The sequence below is a fragment of the Carassius gibelio genome, chromosome B20 (assembly GCF_023724105.1).
Source record: "Carassius gibelio isolate Cgi1373 ecotype wild population from Czech Republic chromosome B20, carGib1.2-hapl.c, whole genome shotgun sequence".
Taxonomy (NCBI): Eukaryota; Metazoa; Chordata; class Actinopteri; order Cypriniformes; family Cyprinidae; genus Carassius; species Carassius gibelio.
This window is the reverse complement of record NC_068415.1, coordinates 10,038,610-10,056,774: the sequence shown is the minus strand read 5'-3', so window position 1 is coordinate 10,056,774 and position 18,165 is coordinate 10,038,610. Positions and strand designations below refer to the sequence as shown.

The window sequence follows — 18,165 nt, the reverse complement described above, 5'->3', positions numbered from 1 at the left end:
CTATCTCTTTAATGAGTGAAAAATAGACTTGAGACCAGATGTGTGTTCATGCAATCATTGCTAAAAAAAAAAAAAAAAAAAAAAAAAAAGGCCATCATAAACCAGCCTGTTGGTTTTGTATGCTGGTTTTAGTGGTTTTAGCTGGTCTCTCTGGGAGACCAGGATTTTAACCAGCTAAACTAGCAGAAAACCTGCTTGGCCTAGACCAGCTTAAACCAGATAAGACCACCTAACTGTCGTAGTTTGATTCAAGATATTTTCTGTCTAAATTTGCCTGGTTTTAAAACAAGTTCACAAACAACATATCCATGAAGAAAATCAACCCCATTTAGTAGGAAAATCCATCACATGTTATAAGGTGGATTTGCCTTAAGAGGGCGCCTTTGCAACAGTCTGAATCCGAAAAGCATGGCGCTGGAAACATGTATTGCGTTTCTGTTAGCAGACAGCTATGATGTTGAAGATTTCTTGTTTTACAAGAAAAATGCAACTCGCAAGCGCAGGAAAGTAAGGTAAGGTGAAGAAAACTGTATTCTATATGTCTACAATTTAGCTTTTTTTGGTTACAAACAACACGGCACCTCTTTTTATACGCCGTTTATTCACTGTAGCTTGCAACTGTTTGACTTGGAAATATTCTTTCAGTTGTCCAGCCTGTCCAAAATCCATCTTAAACTGGTGATATTTTGAAACCTGGTTGCTGTATGACTACATACGATGTGCCAAAAACCGCTCGATTATATAAATTAAGCGTTAATTGAAGATCACAGCTAGCTGGAAACCAGCATCAAAATACCATTTTTATTTTCAGCTGTGAAAACCCAATAATACAACCACTATTAATTCATATTTCAATAGAATGAAGGTGAAAACTGAGCCAAGTGATGATCTGCAAAGGTAAGATGATCCACACAGTATTTGAAAAAAAAAAAAAAAGATGCTGTTTTTAATACACATTGGATGTATGCATTAACATTATTTTGTTTTCACATGTCAGAGAGGATGACAAAAGAGATGTTTTCAATACCGTGCTGCAAAGCTTGACAATAAATGATTTTAAGAGTCACTTCCAGCTGACTACATCTCAAACTGAGGTACTTGAGTTCATGCTGGTCCTATTTTCTGCTAATCTCCTTTGTGTTTGGTAAAACAATTGTTCTTTTTGTGTTTATAGGAGTTGGTACGGCTGCTGGCACCTTGTAAATGGACTGCCATTAGGCAAGAGGGATGGACAGTGTGGCATGCAGTGCTTGCTAGCCTGTGGGCTCTTTCTACCCAAGAGTCTTACCACACTGTGGCAAACCGTTTCCACATCACAGAGTCACTCATTTGTGATCAGCTGGATGAGTTCTCTACCCTTGTTACCAGTAACTTGGCTAATGAAATTCACTGGCCACACGGGGAAGAAGCAGAAATGTCTGTGGTGGGGTTCCTTTCTACTGTGGGGTTACCAGATACACTTTGTGTAGTAGGAACTGGTTTCATTCCTATTGAGAAACCTACAGATGTGCCAGATCCAGAGATATATAGAGATGCAGAGGGGTCATACTCTGTAAAACTCATGGCTTTTTGCAACCACAAGGGTCGCTTTACCTACGTGTCTGCAGAGCACCCTAGAAATTGGCACAACTCAAGAGTCCTTTCAGCATCGGAGGTTGGCAAAGCATTGCGGGAAAACCCTGTGGCTCTGCTACATGGCAAACACATTATTGGCAATTCCACCTTCCCACTTTCAGAGCATTTTCTGACTCCATTCCCTGATTATGCAACACTCGGACAGAAAAAAGTTTGTTATAACCAGAAAGTGCAGTCATCTCTTGCAGTTGCACAAGGCTCCATCCATACTCTGAGCTCTTGTTTTCAGAGGCTCAGATGCCTGCAGAAGCATTCGGTTTGCCAAACCAGTTTAGCTGTGAAGACCTGCTGTATTTTATACAACATGTTCCTGGAAACGTACAATGTTCTGGTGGACTGCATTAGGGATGATGTAACTCAAAAACCTTTCCATGAACTACGCTACGGACATTCTGGAAGTCTTGGTGGAATATCTAAAAGACAAGACATTGCAGCCTCACTCGGGCGAACCACTAAAAAAAGAAAATATATGTACAGTCAGTGTTGAAAAGTAATGTTGCGTATGATAATGAATGCAACATGTTGACAAAATGTTCTACTTTTATTTATTAGGTGACTGTTTTGTTAATCACTGTAGTATGTATATTTTATGTACAGTTATGTTGTCATAATGCAATGCATATGTTGAATTACAAAATCAAGAAGGACAAGTGTCTATAATAAAACAATATCCTCCAAAAGGATCTAAAGTTTTAATCTGCTAATGATTTAAAACTAGGGTTTTCAATTAGGGGTCTGTGAACCTGTAACCTGTAAAACAGGATTTTCCATTATGTTTTCTATGATGGGTATAAATTGATAGCCTGAATGCACTGTAAGTCGCTTTGGATAAAAGCGTGTGCTAAATGCATTAATTTAATTTTCTATGCATTATTAATCCATTATACAGCATGGAATCTTATTTTCATTAAAGTTCTAAATAACACGAATGCTATTTTTAAAAGCCATATTGGAGTTGGCTAAGAATCTGTGTGAGTGGTCCTTAAATCTGTAGAGGCTAAAAACCCCTCTTTATTTGTAAAATAAATGAAAAATGCATCTAAAAGTAAGAGCTGTGTGTAAACACGTACTCCAGTAGAGCGCGTGCGTAGAACACGTACACCGCAGGCGCACAGATTTTTCGTGTTTCAGAACTTCGACAGCAAGCGGTGAGGCGTTATTAACTCGCCATAATAAAAGCCCAAGTCCTGTTGAACGTGGAAATCCACTCATTCTTTATTCTACTGGCAGCTTGATTGCAGTGCAGTAAAATAGCATGCGTTTTTACAAATACCCCCTGATTTTTAAACGGTAAGGACTGTCTTAATAAAATAACACGAAAAGCTTTTATTTTGAAAACAATCGCAATCGTGGCAGAAAGCGTGGATGCTGGCTTCCTTCTCCAGCAGATGTGTGACTAGTCCTACTACAGTGGAGCGACTGATTGGGCGGCAAGGCGGCAGAAAAAAATCGGGGTTTAGAGCCGCTGCGAAATGGCTGGACAACAGTTTCAGTACGACGACAGTGGCAACACCTTTTTCTATTTCCTCACGTCTTTTGTGGGACTAATAGTCATCCCAGCCACCTATTACCTCTGGCCCCGGGATCAGAATGCGGGTAAGGCCCCATATGCGAAAACACTACCAGCTAACGTTAAGTAGTTAACGTTACATGTCGCTTGATGATAAGCACTGATAACCAGATTGCCACATCTATGAGGAATGTTTTCTGACATTATATTAAAATTATTTAATAAAACGAATACCGAAGGTAACGTTAAATCTAAGTAATGGCATTAAGTTCTTGCCTGATTATGGATAAGTAGCATTAGCAGCTGACACCACTCAGCTTAACTAACAGTTAGACTACAGATATTTCCGATATTTTTTAAATGCATGTTATGCATCATAATGCCAGTACTTATAAAGAATAAATGTAGGCTATATTTGAACATTGATAGCATCAAACGCATGCTACCCACGTTAAATGAACTGGCCATTCGTTTAATATGAGCTTTTTTTCTTATGTCCTCGTTTGTTTAGATTGCTTTGCTTTAAGATTAGCTGATCTGATCAAATAATGCTCGTCATAGATCTTTAATTGTGACTTTTCTGTCTTCATGGCATGCCACTCCCACTAATTTTTCAGCACGTGTTATGAAATGTTGCAAATGTATCTGTTTATTTAGCTGCCCATGGTGTGTTTTTTAACTTTGTTTTGAATTACACTGTCATGAACTGCACTTTTACATGCTGTTTGCACTAGATCGACATGCTCTTCAATTTTAAGTCAATCGAAGCTGATCGAATATCACAATAAATTAACCCATATTTGCAGACAGTGATTTCTAGATTCTGCAGGCTACAATAGAACAAATATGACAGATTACTAATTTAATATTGACACCATGAAATTGTTTCAATAAAATTAAACACTTAAGAATAAATGCAATGTGTAATTAAATTAATCTTTTGAATATAAAGTTCAAATGTCTGTTTTAGTGTAGATTTTCAGTATGCAGCGCAATAACACATTCACAAGAAAAGTTAATAGTTTATTGTTTTTTATGCCTTTATGGCTCATTAATTTCCTACCAGACTGGAATGAATGGAAAGTTATTTGTGTGTGTGTATAAAACCCTTTAAATATAAATAAAGATGGGTTTGTCGCACACAAATCCATGTCTTCTGTTTATTCTGTTATAAAACAATAACATTTTGGCATACTTTGAGGCAGCTTTCGTAATCTAGCTTGCAGTGTAAGAGGGTCACATTCAGATAAAAATAAAAAGGTTTGCAGTACCTCACTAACTAAAAAGTAACAGTACTACTATGCTTTTTAGACATGTTAATATTATTGCTTTGTATAATTTACTATCAAAAACTTTCTGTACTCTGGTACAGTTCTGTTTTGGTAGAATTTGCATGTTCGCATAGTAATTGTGAACTTGAATTTATTTTTCTTATTGTTGTCTGTTATGTGAATTAATTCACAGAGCAATTAAGGTTGAAGAGTTTACGACGAGTTCATGGAAGATGTCTGTGGTATCGCCTTCGGCTTATGAAATCACAGCAGAGCATTGTTCCAACTCTTAAGTAAGTGATTATGTTTGTGTGTAATTAGTAAAAGGCGGTTTAGGGGAATTGATCTCATTTAGCTCATTGCACCAAATATTATTATAACAAACTGTACTTGTGTCCTGTCTGTTTGCTGTTTGTGAGCATTTAGTTTTTAACATGAATAAATCATTCTAATTTCAATAGATTTCTGGAGTTGTGTGCACTGTATACAGTGAGCACTAAGGAACAAAATTAATTGGACAACAGCATCCATTTAAAATGATGTTAAATGCTAAAGTATTATTCCATTTGCTTGCTTTGCATGGTAATTATATTAAAGGATCAAAATAAACATATTTTGTTTTAATTATTGTATTAAGTGCTTGGTTTTCTGAGAATATTATTTAATTTCCTTTGAAATAGCAAGGGGACAGCAGTGCTTTTTGGTTTTGCAACAGATATCATGCTTTTTTTTAAATTTGATTTATGAATTTTCAGGGTCAGACAAGTCTAGATCCATTTGATTGTGTTTGTCTAATAAAAAAAAAAAATCATATTATTGTAATATTGTGGCACTTCCCATAGTTGTCGAAATTTATGAAATTATGAATTCTACCGGATGATACTGACTTCAGACATTCGTCAAATCTCTGCTCTAACTATTTAAAGAACAAAGCTTGCATCAGATGTGTGGAGTATTCAGAAATACCCTGTTTTTCATTGCTTAAATATGTTCTTTTTGCCGTTTAGTCACCAAGTGTTGGTTCCAAAATAAAAATGTACTTCTCTGTCATTTTAGAAAAGCAGCCCTGTTGTTTGGGTGGGCAGTATTTCTTTTCCTGGCCTATAAGGTGTCTAAATTAGATCGAGAGTACCAGGAGTATAACCCCTATGAGGTCCTCAAATTGGAAGCAGTAAGTAAACCTTTCTTACTTTTTGAGAATCTTCTTCTTTCGCATTTGAATCTTTAATCTACTTCTTCTCAGGAGTAAAGTATCCATTATATTTTTGTTTAGGGAGCATCTATTGCTGAGATTAAGAAGCAGTACAGAGTACTGTCTCTGAAACACCATCCTGATAAAGGCGGAGATGAGGCCATGTTCATGAAGCTTGCTAAAGCTTACTCAGCGTAAGACTGTCGCCTTTGACTTATTTATTGTTGCCTTTTGCATTTAATCTCATGTTATTTATAGCATTTGCCAGCTCATTTTTATGTGTATGGGTTGGTGTTGGAATTGCAGTGTGTAATCATAGGTGCAGCACAATACAATTCGTAAAAGCTTTTTATAAAGATCGAATCCACTGTGCCAAAATTAAACACTTAATCTTCTTAAAATACCCATGCAGCACCTTTCTGTTACTTATCAATACTGCACCACATATATAATCATCCGGGTTTTAAAAACTGTTGTCCACACTCATGCTTTCTCACAGTTTAACAAATGAGGAATCACGGAACAACTGGGAGATGTATGGCAACCCTGATGGCCCGAGAGGTGACGGTTTCTTTAACTTGTTAACGTATTTCTGAGGAAGTGTTCTGCCTTCTGCTGAAAATTCATCATTATTCCTTATTTCTCTGTGTTCCATTTCACTCTTGATCAGTGACGAGTTTTGGAATCGCTCTTCCTGCATGGATTGTTGACCAGAAGAATTCCATGCTGGTATGTTCACCTACTCATTTTGTCCAGCTGTCAGTTAAATGTAGACCACAATTAAGTGTCAAATAATAATTACATAAATATTCCAAGTTTATTCCAAAACCTGTTGGCTTGTGCCTTTGACAGGTGCTGCTGGTCTATGGGTTGGCTTTTATGGTTATTCTTCCTGTGGTTGTGGTAAGCTTGACTTCTAATCAATTACTCTGACATTAGATATCATTAAAGACATGTTTGGGGTCAGTAAGAATTTTTTTTTTTTTTTTTCAGTGTTTTTGAACGTTTTCTATAATGCTGACCCAGATAATTGTTCCAAAATACATTAAAACCCTAAAATTGTGAAGTATTATTACAGTTGAAAATGACTTAAAACAGTTTTGTTAATGTGTATCATTATAAATGTTTTTATCACTTATGATAAATTGAATGTGTCCATGCCATATGAAAGTATCCATTTCTTTCTTTTTTTAAAGTTAGTGTGCCTTGTTGGATTTTGGAAACCATAGAATAGGAACCTTTTTAATTAATTGATATTCTGATAAACCCAATAGTAATGTGCATTTTTGTTTAGGGCACATGGTGGTACCGCTCCATCCGCTACAGTGGTGATCAGATCCTTATCAACACCACTCAGCTTTTCATGCACTTTATGTACAAAACACCTACAATGAACATGAAACGTAAGTTGAAGAAAAATATGTCATGACCCTTTAGATGCTTTAGATTCTACAGACTAAGTCTCTTCTCTGTTTGACAGGATTGGTGATGGTGCTGACGGCAGCATTTGAATTTGATCCTCGTAGTAACAAAGAGGCCATTATAAGACCAACAGACAACATAGAAGTTCCCCAGGTAAAATCTTCCAACATATGTATTTTGTGCCAAAGATTTAGAGTGCTTAATGAAGTGGCTAGTGAATAATGATTCAAATTGAATGCTTGTGTTCCTTTGTGCAGTTGATTCGGGAGCTGGGGAACATTAATGTGAAGAAGAAGGAGCCTCCATTCTGCTATCCCTATAGCCTGAAGGCTCGAGTCTTATTACTTACGCATCTTGCCAGGATGGATGTTTCTGAGAACATAGAGGAGGGTATGCATTCACACACACCTCTCAAGTGTCAATTCTGTAGGATGATGACACACCAACTACTTATCTAATGCAATTCATTACATTTCTGCATTTGACAAGTGTGTGTGTGTGATCCCTGGGAATTAAATCCATGAGCTTTGTGCTGCTAATGCAATGCTCTGCCAGTTGACCTACCCAAACACAATATTCATGTTATTTATGTGTATTAATTTGCTGTTTTGTATTTTCTACAGATCAGAGGTTTGTAATGAAGAAGTGCCCTGCTTTACTACAGGAAATGATCAATGTTGGCTGTCAACTTACTATGATGGCAACCAGTAGAGGAGGTAATTAATATAAGGATGTTATTAATTTAATTAACATGTTTTCATTACCGTTCAAAGGTTTGTTCATTCAGATTTTATGCAGTAATGAAATTACTGTATCATTCAGCAAAAATCCATTGAATTGAGCAAAAGTGACACTAAAGACTTATGAAAGGTTCATATTTTGGTTTTGGGAGTCCCCAACAACAGGTTTACATGCTTGCAAGGTCAAAAAACACTTTCATTGTCTTATAATATCCCTTAATTTTTTCCTTTTTTGCTCAACGACTCCCAAATGGTTCGCTCAACGATTCATTTTTCCAAACCCCTCCTTTGAGTGATGCTAAACTGCGGTGATTGGTCTGATGACTCAGTCTGTTGTGATTGGTCTACTGCATGCAGCGTAGGTCAATAACGGAATGCCCATCACCATTACTTAGCCCACATCTCGGTGACCCTTTTTCTGTTAGTAAAGGATGTGATGTTTTTCTGTGAGTGGCGCTTAGGTGGAGGCAGAAAAATTCCCCTGACCACTTCAGTAATGCTAGCTATAAAATTTGTTAGCTAACCGACCTTCTGTAAATTTATAGCTTCTCTAAATGTACAGTGATATAACATAACCTTTATTTGACATACAGTACATTTAAATTGAGACTGAATATTTTCTAGAAAAAATTCCAGAAACTAATTTTTAACTTTCTTTATTTGATTTAAGTTCTTAAAAAAAAAAAATCCAGTCACTCCCAATTACAACAATGTATATAAAATTACAGATCATTAAGCATATAAATCGTCAGTTTGTTGTTTTACACACATGCACACAGACATTATTTCATATGCAACATAGTCGTGAGATGCGTAAAAACATCTTGAGATGTGTAATACACACCATGATACATAACAACAAAAGACAATACTTTATTTAACCTTTTCTGACAAGAAGTGTGGACTGCAAACACGAGCATTTTTGACACGCTTCTGTCCAGTCCGCTCGTTTTATTGCATTTAACGACAGATTAAATTATGCTTATGTAGCTGAATCTGTGCTGGTTTGACTTGGCCGCCTCCAGTTTCCCCTTTGTTTTGCCTCCAGCTAGCGCGGTGACGTAACTGTGACGTCAGGTCTAAAGGGCTCTATATGTGTTCGCCCATTGCAGAAACGTATTGATAAAGCACTGCAGTTTGTACACCAACGTATTGCTCAATTCTTTAACAATTCCAATAATAACAACAACAAACATTCACTATTCATCGACATATTTCTAGACCATTGCAAGCAAACTTGCTGTTAGCTGGTTAGACAGAGACCGACAAGCTGCATGAAGCAAACACAACGCACAACTAAATACGTATTTTGTATGCTACAGTACGGAGTACATTACAGCAACAGTTTTTAAATGAATCGCTCCACTTTTAGAATTAAACTTTCCTAATAATTTACTCAGCCCTATGTCATCCAAGATGTGACAGTCGCAAAAAATATAAGGTTTTTGAGAAACATATTCCAGTATTTTTCTCCATATAGTGGACTTATAGTGGTGCTCAACGGATTAAAGGTTAAAAATGTAGTTTCAGTGCAGCTTTAAAGGGTTCTACACATATTATCTAGCAAAACGATCTGTAATATATATAGATATAAAAAACAACAAATGCTTGTCTTGTCTAGTTCTGCGAGGTTCATACTTAGTCTGTGTTGTGTGTGTGTGTCTGTAATGGTTCAAGTCAGAGTATTTCAAAAAAATCCCAACACTTTTCTCCTTTGCACAGCGAAACGGGAACCGGATCAATTCTTTCATCTTCCATTACAAGCAGCAAACTAATAATTTGTGGCGTGCTCTAATGCTAGTATTTCCTGACACTGTTTAAGTTTAGAGATGTAGACTGCCTTCTAGCGGTTGGGATATAAACTCAAAACGAATCAACTGTTTATTTTTTTTTAATATCGATATTCTGTTTTTGAGAATCGATACAGTATCGCCGAACAAAAAAAATCGTGATTCTTGCCTATATCGATATATTTCCTTACACACCTATTCTTAGTGTATTGCTCATCATGCATCCTTGGTGTGCATAAGCGACTAATTTAAAAAATGTACAAAATTATTTCAAAAGTGGTGTATATATTAAATGACACATGATTAAAAAATGATTGCTGATGTTGGATTGTGTAGGGCTTCGGGCTCCCAGGCTGACGTCTATAGAGAACTGCATGAAGTTGTCTCAGATGGTGGTTCAAGGACTGCAGGAGGCCAAATCTCCTCTGCTGCAGCTGCCCCATTTTGAAGAGGAGCACCTCCGATACTGTATCTCGAAGAAGGTACATCTTTCTGAAAGGCGTTGCAGAACACAGAAGGATCTGTTAAAACTATTGTGTTTGATACCCCAGCTGTTATGCAAAAACTGTTTTCAAATCTTCTAAATATGGCCCATCTGTCATCAGTATAAGGTACGGACGTTGCAGGATCTTGTCAGTCTGAAGGACTCTGACAGGAGAAACATGCTGAGATTCCTTGGGGAGGAGAAGTATGAGGAGGTCCTGGCGGTCCTCGGCAGCTTTCCCTATATCAACATGGAAACCAAACTTCAAGGTGAGATTGTTCAGCAGATTTTCAATAAAAATCACATAACATGTGATTTTAAACTCTGTGTATGTTTCATTGATCCATAGTGTTGGATGATGAAGATAGCAATAACATCACGGCAGGATCCATTGTCACCGTTACAGTCACCTTGACGCGGAAGAGGATGTCTGTAAGTAGTACATTTGTGAGAATATCTCACGAGTCCATCCAGATGTTTAGTTGAGGGCTGAGGGTGTAATGCTATTTTCAAATACAGCAGTTGATTTGTGAGTTATGTTAAAATTACGCTAAGTACTTAGCCATGGAATGGCACATCTTGCAGTTGCAGCAGACATCCACAAGAGGTCAATGCTGAGCTTCTTTGTTTTTTTAGGATTAGCTTTTCATTTCAGCAACAATACATGACGAAAACAGTCTGTATTATATGACTTCGTTTTAATGCACAACAACATTGAACTAAATTGTGATTGTGTTTAGGAGATGTTTGAGAAAGAGGAGGATGCACCACCACCTACTGAGGAAACTAATGCAGAGGAGGTAGCAATGCTTTCATGTTCATCAGATGTAAATTTATAGTGACCTTAAAAATTTCCATTTACATCTTGTTGTTTGCTCATTATAATCTCTAAAGGATTTATGAATATTATTTTGTACTTTGCAGCAAGGAGATGCCAAAACAAACAAAACAAAAGTTTGGCAAAATAAGAATAAAGGAGCCAAAAAAGCTGCCAAGTCCAAAAAGAAGAAACTTACTAAGAAGAAACCAGTCACCCAACAGCAGGCAAAGGGAGACAAGGCCAAACAAGCCAATGGCAATGTGGGAGGAAATGTAGGGATTCTAGAACTGTATACATTCAGTGTTGTCTTCAATTATATTCGATAAACACTAGCATTCAAAAAATAGATCCAAAATATTTTTTTGGAGAGATATGAATACATTTATTCAGCAAGAATGCATTAAATTAGTCAAAAGTGTTCGTTAAGACATTTAAAATGTAAAAAAAAAAAAAAAAGTCATCTAAAATAAATCCTGTTCTTTGGAACTTTGGGGGAAGAAAAAAAAAAAAAAAGTGTAATTTTCCACAAAAAAATGGAGCAGCACAACTCATTTAAACTTTTTTTCTTGATCACTAAATCAACATATTAGAATGATTCCTGAAAAATCATGTGACACCAAAGACTGGAGTAATGGCTGCTGAAAAATTGTCTTGTTAAAATAGAAAAGTTTTGCAGATATTATATATTTTTGATCGAATTAACGCATAAGAAGTTTGATTTAAATTATATTAATTAAAACAGAAGTCTATATTTCATATTTATTCACTTTAGTCAATTTTACTATTATGCACATCTATATCTAAATAAAAAAAATCTTTCATCCAGCTCCATGTTCTTTTATTCTCATTCACAGGACGTTGCTGCTGCATCAAAAGTGGAAGAGGACGATCTCTCTGATAAAGGCAGTGAATCAGACGAGGCAGAGGGAAATAAGGACTCACCCAGCGAGAGGGATGAGGAGAGTGACAAGCAGAGTGACACCGAGGTGGACGAGATTGCTGGAGATGACGAGGAGGTTTGTGTCCTATCCCTCAGACTGCTGATTGTAGCCATTGCAGTGCAGCTTTCCATAACCCACAAATCTCTTCTGTAGGAATGGGAGGCACTACAACAGAGCATCCAGCGTCGGGAAAAGGCACTATTGGAGACCAAGTCTAAGGTCACACATCCTGTCTACAGCTTGTACTTCCCTGAGGAGAAGCAGGAGTGGTGGTGGCTCTACATTGCAGATAGGAAGGAACAGACGCTGGTGTCTATGCCCAACCATGTGTGCACACTCAGAGACACAGAGGAGGTGAGGCCACAAGCACTTGTTTGTGCGGGAGAGTTAAAAGAGGGAATAGAAAGTGTGAAATTGTGTTGTCAGGGTTTCTGTGTGTCTAAAAGTCTTACATTTAGTTGTATTTAGTTGCCTTTAAAAATTCTTAAATTGAACAAAATTGTCTTATTATTTCAAGAGGGCTTCAATTTGGGGACGGAAAGACCAGAATTGCGATATGGCTGAATGTGAGGATTAAACTTCAAAAGGCTAACATTATAATTTAATTGAATAAACATGAGCGCTGCACATTCAAAGTCTAGTGCTGCCTGTTTATGGTATAAAGCATATGGTGTACATTTTTTGTGTTCAGGTCTTAAAAAAGGTCTTAAAAGGTCTTAAATTTGAGCTTAAAAATCCTGCAGAAACCCTGGTTGTTCAGTGGTGTGAAGTTAGTTAGTTTTTACAAGATATATGGGCCTGAAAGTGTCTTTTAATTTTAAAGTCAGAAATTTGTGAAAAATTTGCTAAATATATTTATTGGAAAGACTACCTTTTGTAGAAAGGTTGTGCAAAGTAAATTGTGATTGCAAATCAAATTGATATTTGATTTGATTTTTTTTTAAATTGCAATTATAATTTTTACTAATGTTTTAAATTTTTATATTTATTATTTTATTTTTTTATTTTTATGTTACTGTTTAGGTGTCATTTATTGAATTTTGAGTTTTAGCTCCATATTTTTTTTTTTTTAATTCAGCTAGTAATTTTACTGCTACAATTTAGACTCCAGTTACTTGCCATGGCAACCTTTCAAATTTTTATTTAATTAATTATTTTTTTGTAATATTTATATTTCATTCAGATATTCAAAATGTTTTTAATAGTTTTAGTTGTAGTAACCCCATTTGTGAGTGAAGTGATTTGAATTTATCAAATTGGTTCACAAAATATGAATAAGTGAATTGATTTGAATCCGAATAAATATTTTCCAGTAATCGTAAATGACTGATCATGGTAAAAAAACACGTTATTTTATTTTTTAAAATACTTCAATACTATTATTTAGGTTTAATTTACTTTTATTTCACATTTAATTTTAGTGTTCTGCTTTAGTTTACTAATGTTTTGCTTCATTTTAATCTTATTTCACATAGTTTCAGATGCAACCTGTTTTAAGTTTTTTGTGTAATAATGTATTTTATTTCATTTCAGATGTATTTCAAATAGCCAAACAACCAAATGTTTAGTAGTTGTAGTTAACAGTTTGTGAATCAAATAGTGAATTGAATTGAAATCAAACTAAAATCAAACTGGTTCAGTCTGTATCAGAATGATAATCACAAATGACTTGTTATTGAGTCAATATTGAAAAGGAGTGGGAGCCCAAAAATCTCTTTATTGTTCATATAACCATGACTGTAGTTTGTGCCATTGCGGGATTGGGAGTGTACTTCTGTACTGTATTTCTATTTGGAGAGATTTTCAGTCAATTAATTTGGTGGGGTTTTTGTTTTTGTTGTTTTGGAAGTCCTACAAGAGAGATATAAAGGCATTTAGAGTTCGAATACATTATGACAAAAACGAATTACTATAATTAATTAAAATATGGTGTGCCGTCATTAAAATGTAGTAAATGGAAAGATAATAGAACGAGTGTGTGTGTGTGAGAGAGAGAGAGACTGGCTGAATGGTACTAGCTACACAGTCTCCTGCACAGCAGTTTTCCCCATAGCTTGTTGCCAGGCAACCTCCATACTGCAGTCTCTGTCTGGTTACAGAGCAGCCAGACGCCTGTCATAATTCTGTCTGACACACTGAGTGCTTCCTCTCTGTGAGGAGCATGAGAATGCAAGGATGTAAACAAAAGGGTCATAAATCACCCCATATCTCCCAATTACTCCTCCGTATAAGGTTTTGTTGAGTTGTGTAAAATGACCAATGATTATCTAAACTTCCTGTCTGCCTCAGGTTGAACTGAAATTCCCCGCTCCAACCAAAACCGGAAACTATCAATATTCTGTGATTCTCAGATCAGATTCATTCATGGGATTAGATCAGATCAAGCCACTCAAGGTCAGTTTATTTTATCTTATTTTTATTTTTTATATACTCTCATTTTTGGAAATGTTTTCTTATTTCTGTCATAAATGTATAAAATATTTATGAAGTTTTTTTTTTTTTTTTTTTTTTAAATATTGATTTTATTAAGTATTTATGAATTTTATAAAATATTTATAAAATATTTTAAGATGATGCATGTTCAAAGGTTTGGAGTTTATTAGATTTTTGTTTTATGATTTAAAAAAAAAAAAAAGTTCTTATGCAAACCAAGGCTGCATTTATTTGTTAAAAAAAAACATTTTTGTAATATTGTGAAATATTCTTACAATTTAAAATAACTTTTCTATTTGAATGCATTTTAAAATCGAATTTATTCCTGTGATGAAAACTGATTTTTCCTCAGCCAGTTTCACTTGAGAAATCATTCTAATATGCTGATTTGGTGATCAAGGAACAGTGTTAATATCTTCTATAATATAATGAAAAATATGTATTGCATACATCATATACATATATAATATTTTAATATAAATGAATTTATTTACTATAATCTTCTTTGTTTCAGCTGGAGGTTCATGAGGCAAAGGCCTTGATGGATAACCACCCTCAGTGGGATATCCCAGAAACTGAAGAAGAGGAGGATGACCAGGAGGACAGTGATGGCATTGAGGAATCTGACGAAGACGAAGAAGATAACGACTAAACCAGTCATTTCATGCAGACTTGAGCACAGCTCATACACACATGTGCCCACTCATGCGCACACACACACACGCTCCTACACAGCCACATAGCTCCAAACCATTGCCGTCTTCTGGGCCGCCACACACCGGAGGCAAACAGGAGGCAAGGACGTTGATGCCCCATGTTCCTGTTCAAAACACTCATGAATCACAAATCTGTCCTTTTATTTTGCCAATCAAAATAAGACTTAAGGAACTGTTGGTTACCTTTCCCTGCGTTCGTTATCAGTGGGCTGTCACAGTGGTTATTTGTGGGGTCCAGCAGTGTTTCAGATTCCTCTCCACTCGACGAAAAAGATGTCTGACCAACCAATGCGTCAGAAAAATAAAAACCAGAGTACCACTGAAAAATCACACACCTCATGGCTGTCATTTTTCAATGTCACTGTTTAGGCTTCAAGGGTGTTTTCTACCTTATTTTGTAGATTTATGTAGTTTATTAGATATCAAATTGACCAGGTGTTTCCACTTTTTACGAGGCTGTGTGACGAGTAATCTGGAGTGAGCATGAACCGCAAGGACGTGGATGTGCGTTCTAAGCTTGAGCAGAAATGACGGAGTGAAGGGTGTACTGCACCGCTGTGGGTTGCCGTCTCAATTTGTCTCCATGGTCATGAAGTGTGGAAGTACAATACATTTATAAATCTCACCTATCTTAACTTCTTCCAGCTTCTCATCACAAGCGCAGGTTGTCACAGCCTCACAAAAAAATAAAAGAAAAAAAGACTGCAGACATTCCACAGCCAGGTCTATGGTTTAGTCCTGATTTAACTCCTGATGCCGCTGCTGTTCAACAGATACGCAGGTTTGTCATATGTTTATTGAAATCTTAGAACAATTCAAGTCTCTCTCCACCCCAATTTATCCATCCCACTGACTTTTTAAATGTCCCCATTGTTGCAGAGTACAGTTGTTACAAGGAGACCATGTTTACAGCCTGAAGCCTTTCCCCATCAGTTACACTAATCTGTTGGCCATAGTGCAGCAAAACACAGTTGGGTTTTTTTTTTTTTTACCTGAAAATGATCAAACTTATCAAAACTTCACTTTAGGACAATGGTTTTATCTGGTTTATTTTGGAACTAGATATCTCAATTGTAGATCATAGTTTAAAGTTTTTTTTTTTAAAATATAATTGTATCTTACATTCCACTCTCATCAAATATGAATGCCTTATTCGATTTCCTTGTGGACACAAACATTGCAAATGGTTTGATACAAATCCGTCAGTTTGAGTGATGGGAATAATGGAGGGTCAGTGTTTATTTCTGCAGGTTTTGTTGGTTTTATGTATGGAGGCTCAAAATTAAGGGTAGATTTAGCTTTTTTATGGATCTGATTATTTTTGTCCCATTTAAATGTTATTTTGCACCAGTGGAAGGTCTGACAGCGTATTGGAAGTGCTGATTTAGTGGTTGTGAAAATATTAGTCTGTTCTGTTCATTTGTCAATTAGTGGGAGGGGTTAAGCTGACTGATATGAAATTATTTGAAATGTAGAAATGCATATGAAATGTAATCTCTTCATTTAATTTTCTCAGTTAATTTTCCTAGTCTTTTTTTTTTTATATATATATTGAATTTATGACAGGAAATTGGATTTTCTTGTTTGTTCCCAATAGCTAATGTATGTAATTTATAGATACGTTTTGGAAAACTGCAAATGTCATTCAGAAATCGTTTACTTCTTTTTCCCCCCTTGTGTTCATTAGCATAAACACAATGCAATCTTTACTCACAGAGGGAAAGTGTCATTTTCTGGCTGCATGTAACATGCATTCATTCTCAACCCATTTTATCAAAATTATGTATCAGTTTTATCTAAGAGTTTTACAGCTAAATAGACATTTTAATATTATAGTTCCAAAAAGATTGTAGCCACATTATTCATGCTGTGTACAGAAAGCTGTGACCTGAAGTGCACAGATTATGAGAAATCATACCTGGACATAAACCGAGAAACTCACCGGCCAGAAAAAGGGATGAATTGACTGGTAAACAGTATCTGCCACTTTTGTTTACAAGAAAACTGTCATTGTAAATGGAAAATATATATTATTTGTATTTAAATAATTTCAAATAAAATAACTTTTTAAAAGATTTTCTTTTTGATTAAACAAATGAATATTTCCCCCTGAAACTACATCCTCTTTGATAAATGCATGGGTTTATAGATCAAAAACTTAGTCCAAGTTTTATTCTTCTGAAGGCATCTGGGGGTTCCCATTAAATTTTCATAAACTATTTGAAGGAATATTTGTCAATGGCCTGTTAAGTATTATACAAAGGAAACTTATCATTATGGCAAAGTGCTACAGGGAACATCCTGATTTTTATATTGAGGGTGCCTAGTCTATAAAATCTACATTTTGTTTCTTGCATGTTTACTGTCAAACAGCCTAGCTTCTGCTAGGCTAATATCTAATATAAATGTTTTTAGGTTTGCAATTTGGACACGAGTGATTTGATTTGAATAGGAAATCCAGCTATTCCAATAATATCTCAGTTCTGTTGACAAGTTCTAAAAGCGTCTAATAATGTAGAATGTTTATATTTTTCCTCTACAGAGTGAATCATATGTACCTGATTAATTTATATTCATCCACATTTTTTGCCACTTATAATTGTTGCCGCTTTAAGCAAATTAATGTATTAAGTTAGAATTCCACGCGACACGTCAACATGTTAAAAAGTGCAAAATAACTAGTTCGATGTAGTTTAGATCAGTTATTCAATAACTAGATTCACTCCATGTCCTGTAGACTATGACGGACACGCTTTAGTGTATTTCTGCAACCAATATCAGTTCCCACTGACCTTGTGTGGCGTCCTGAACAGGTTGCGATGCATATTCAACACCCAGATCCAACATATGCGAATATTTATCTTTTTTTCCCCCCACTTCTGATTTTCAATAGCTTTGAGGACATGACCACAGGGAATGGTGACATATATTTTCAATTAACGTAATAAATAAATAAAGATTTATTAATAATCTCAGTTCATAAAACGACAAGAAAGGGAAAGTTTTTTTTTTTATTCTAAAAGAGTCTGTTTAAAATTACTTAATCTGGAGAAAAAATAAAATAAAAATAAATAAGATATAGCACCTTAACCAAATCACCGTGAATTGAGGTCTTAAACATTCTGAGATTTATTTATTTATTTATTTATTTTACCAAAAGTAAAGTAGACTAATTCATTTAATTAATTTTGAATTCATGGTAGGCACACAC

The 18,165-nt window shown here is 35.5% G+C and overlaps 2 protein-coding genes across 2 annotated transcripts; both read left to right on the top strand.

The window, feature by feature from the left end:
- Window positions 1-295: 295 nt before the first annotated feature.
- On the top strand, window positions 296-2,318 carry si:ch73-257c13.2 (uncharacterized). Its single transcript, XM_052585785.1, has 4 exons — window positions 296-512; window positions 859-897; window positions 998-1,094; window positions 1,175-2,318. Exons 1-4 carry the CDS (start codon window positions 409-411, stop codon window positions 2,120-2,122), a joined length of 1,188 nt encoding a protein of 395 aa, XP_052441745.1. The 5' UTR covers window positions 296-408; the 3' UTR covers window positions 2,123-2,318.
- A 526-nt stretch (window positions 2,319-2,844) lies between these two features.
- Window positions 2,845-15,284, top strand: sec63 (SEC63 homolog, protein translocation regulator). The gene is made up of 20 exons (XM_052586290.1): window positions 2,845-3,231; window positions 4,610-4,709; window positions 5,473-5,587; window positions 5,690-5,802; window positions 6,108-6,169; window positions 6,279-6,337; window positions 6,461-6,511; window positions 6,903-7,011; window positions 7,089-7,183; window positions 7,288-7,420; window positions 7,654-7,746; window positions 9,897-10,042; window positions 10,166-10,313; window positions 10,394-10,476; window positions 10,785-10,844; window positions 10,969-11,136; window positions 11,719-11,880; window positions 11,959-12,159; window positions 14,095-14,199; window positions 14,753-15,284. The coding sequence occupies exons 1-20, from the start codon at window positions 3,108-3,110 to the stop codon at window positions 14,888-14,890; spliced, it is 2,265 nt and encodes a 754-aa protein (XP_052442250.1). The 5' UTR covers window positions 2,845-3,107; the 3' UTR covers window positions 14,891-15,284.
- The last annotated feature ends 2,881 nt before the right edge of the window (window positions 15,285-18,165 follow it).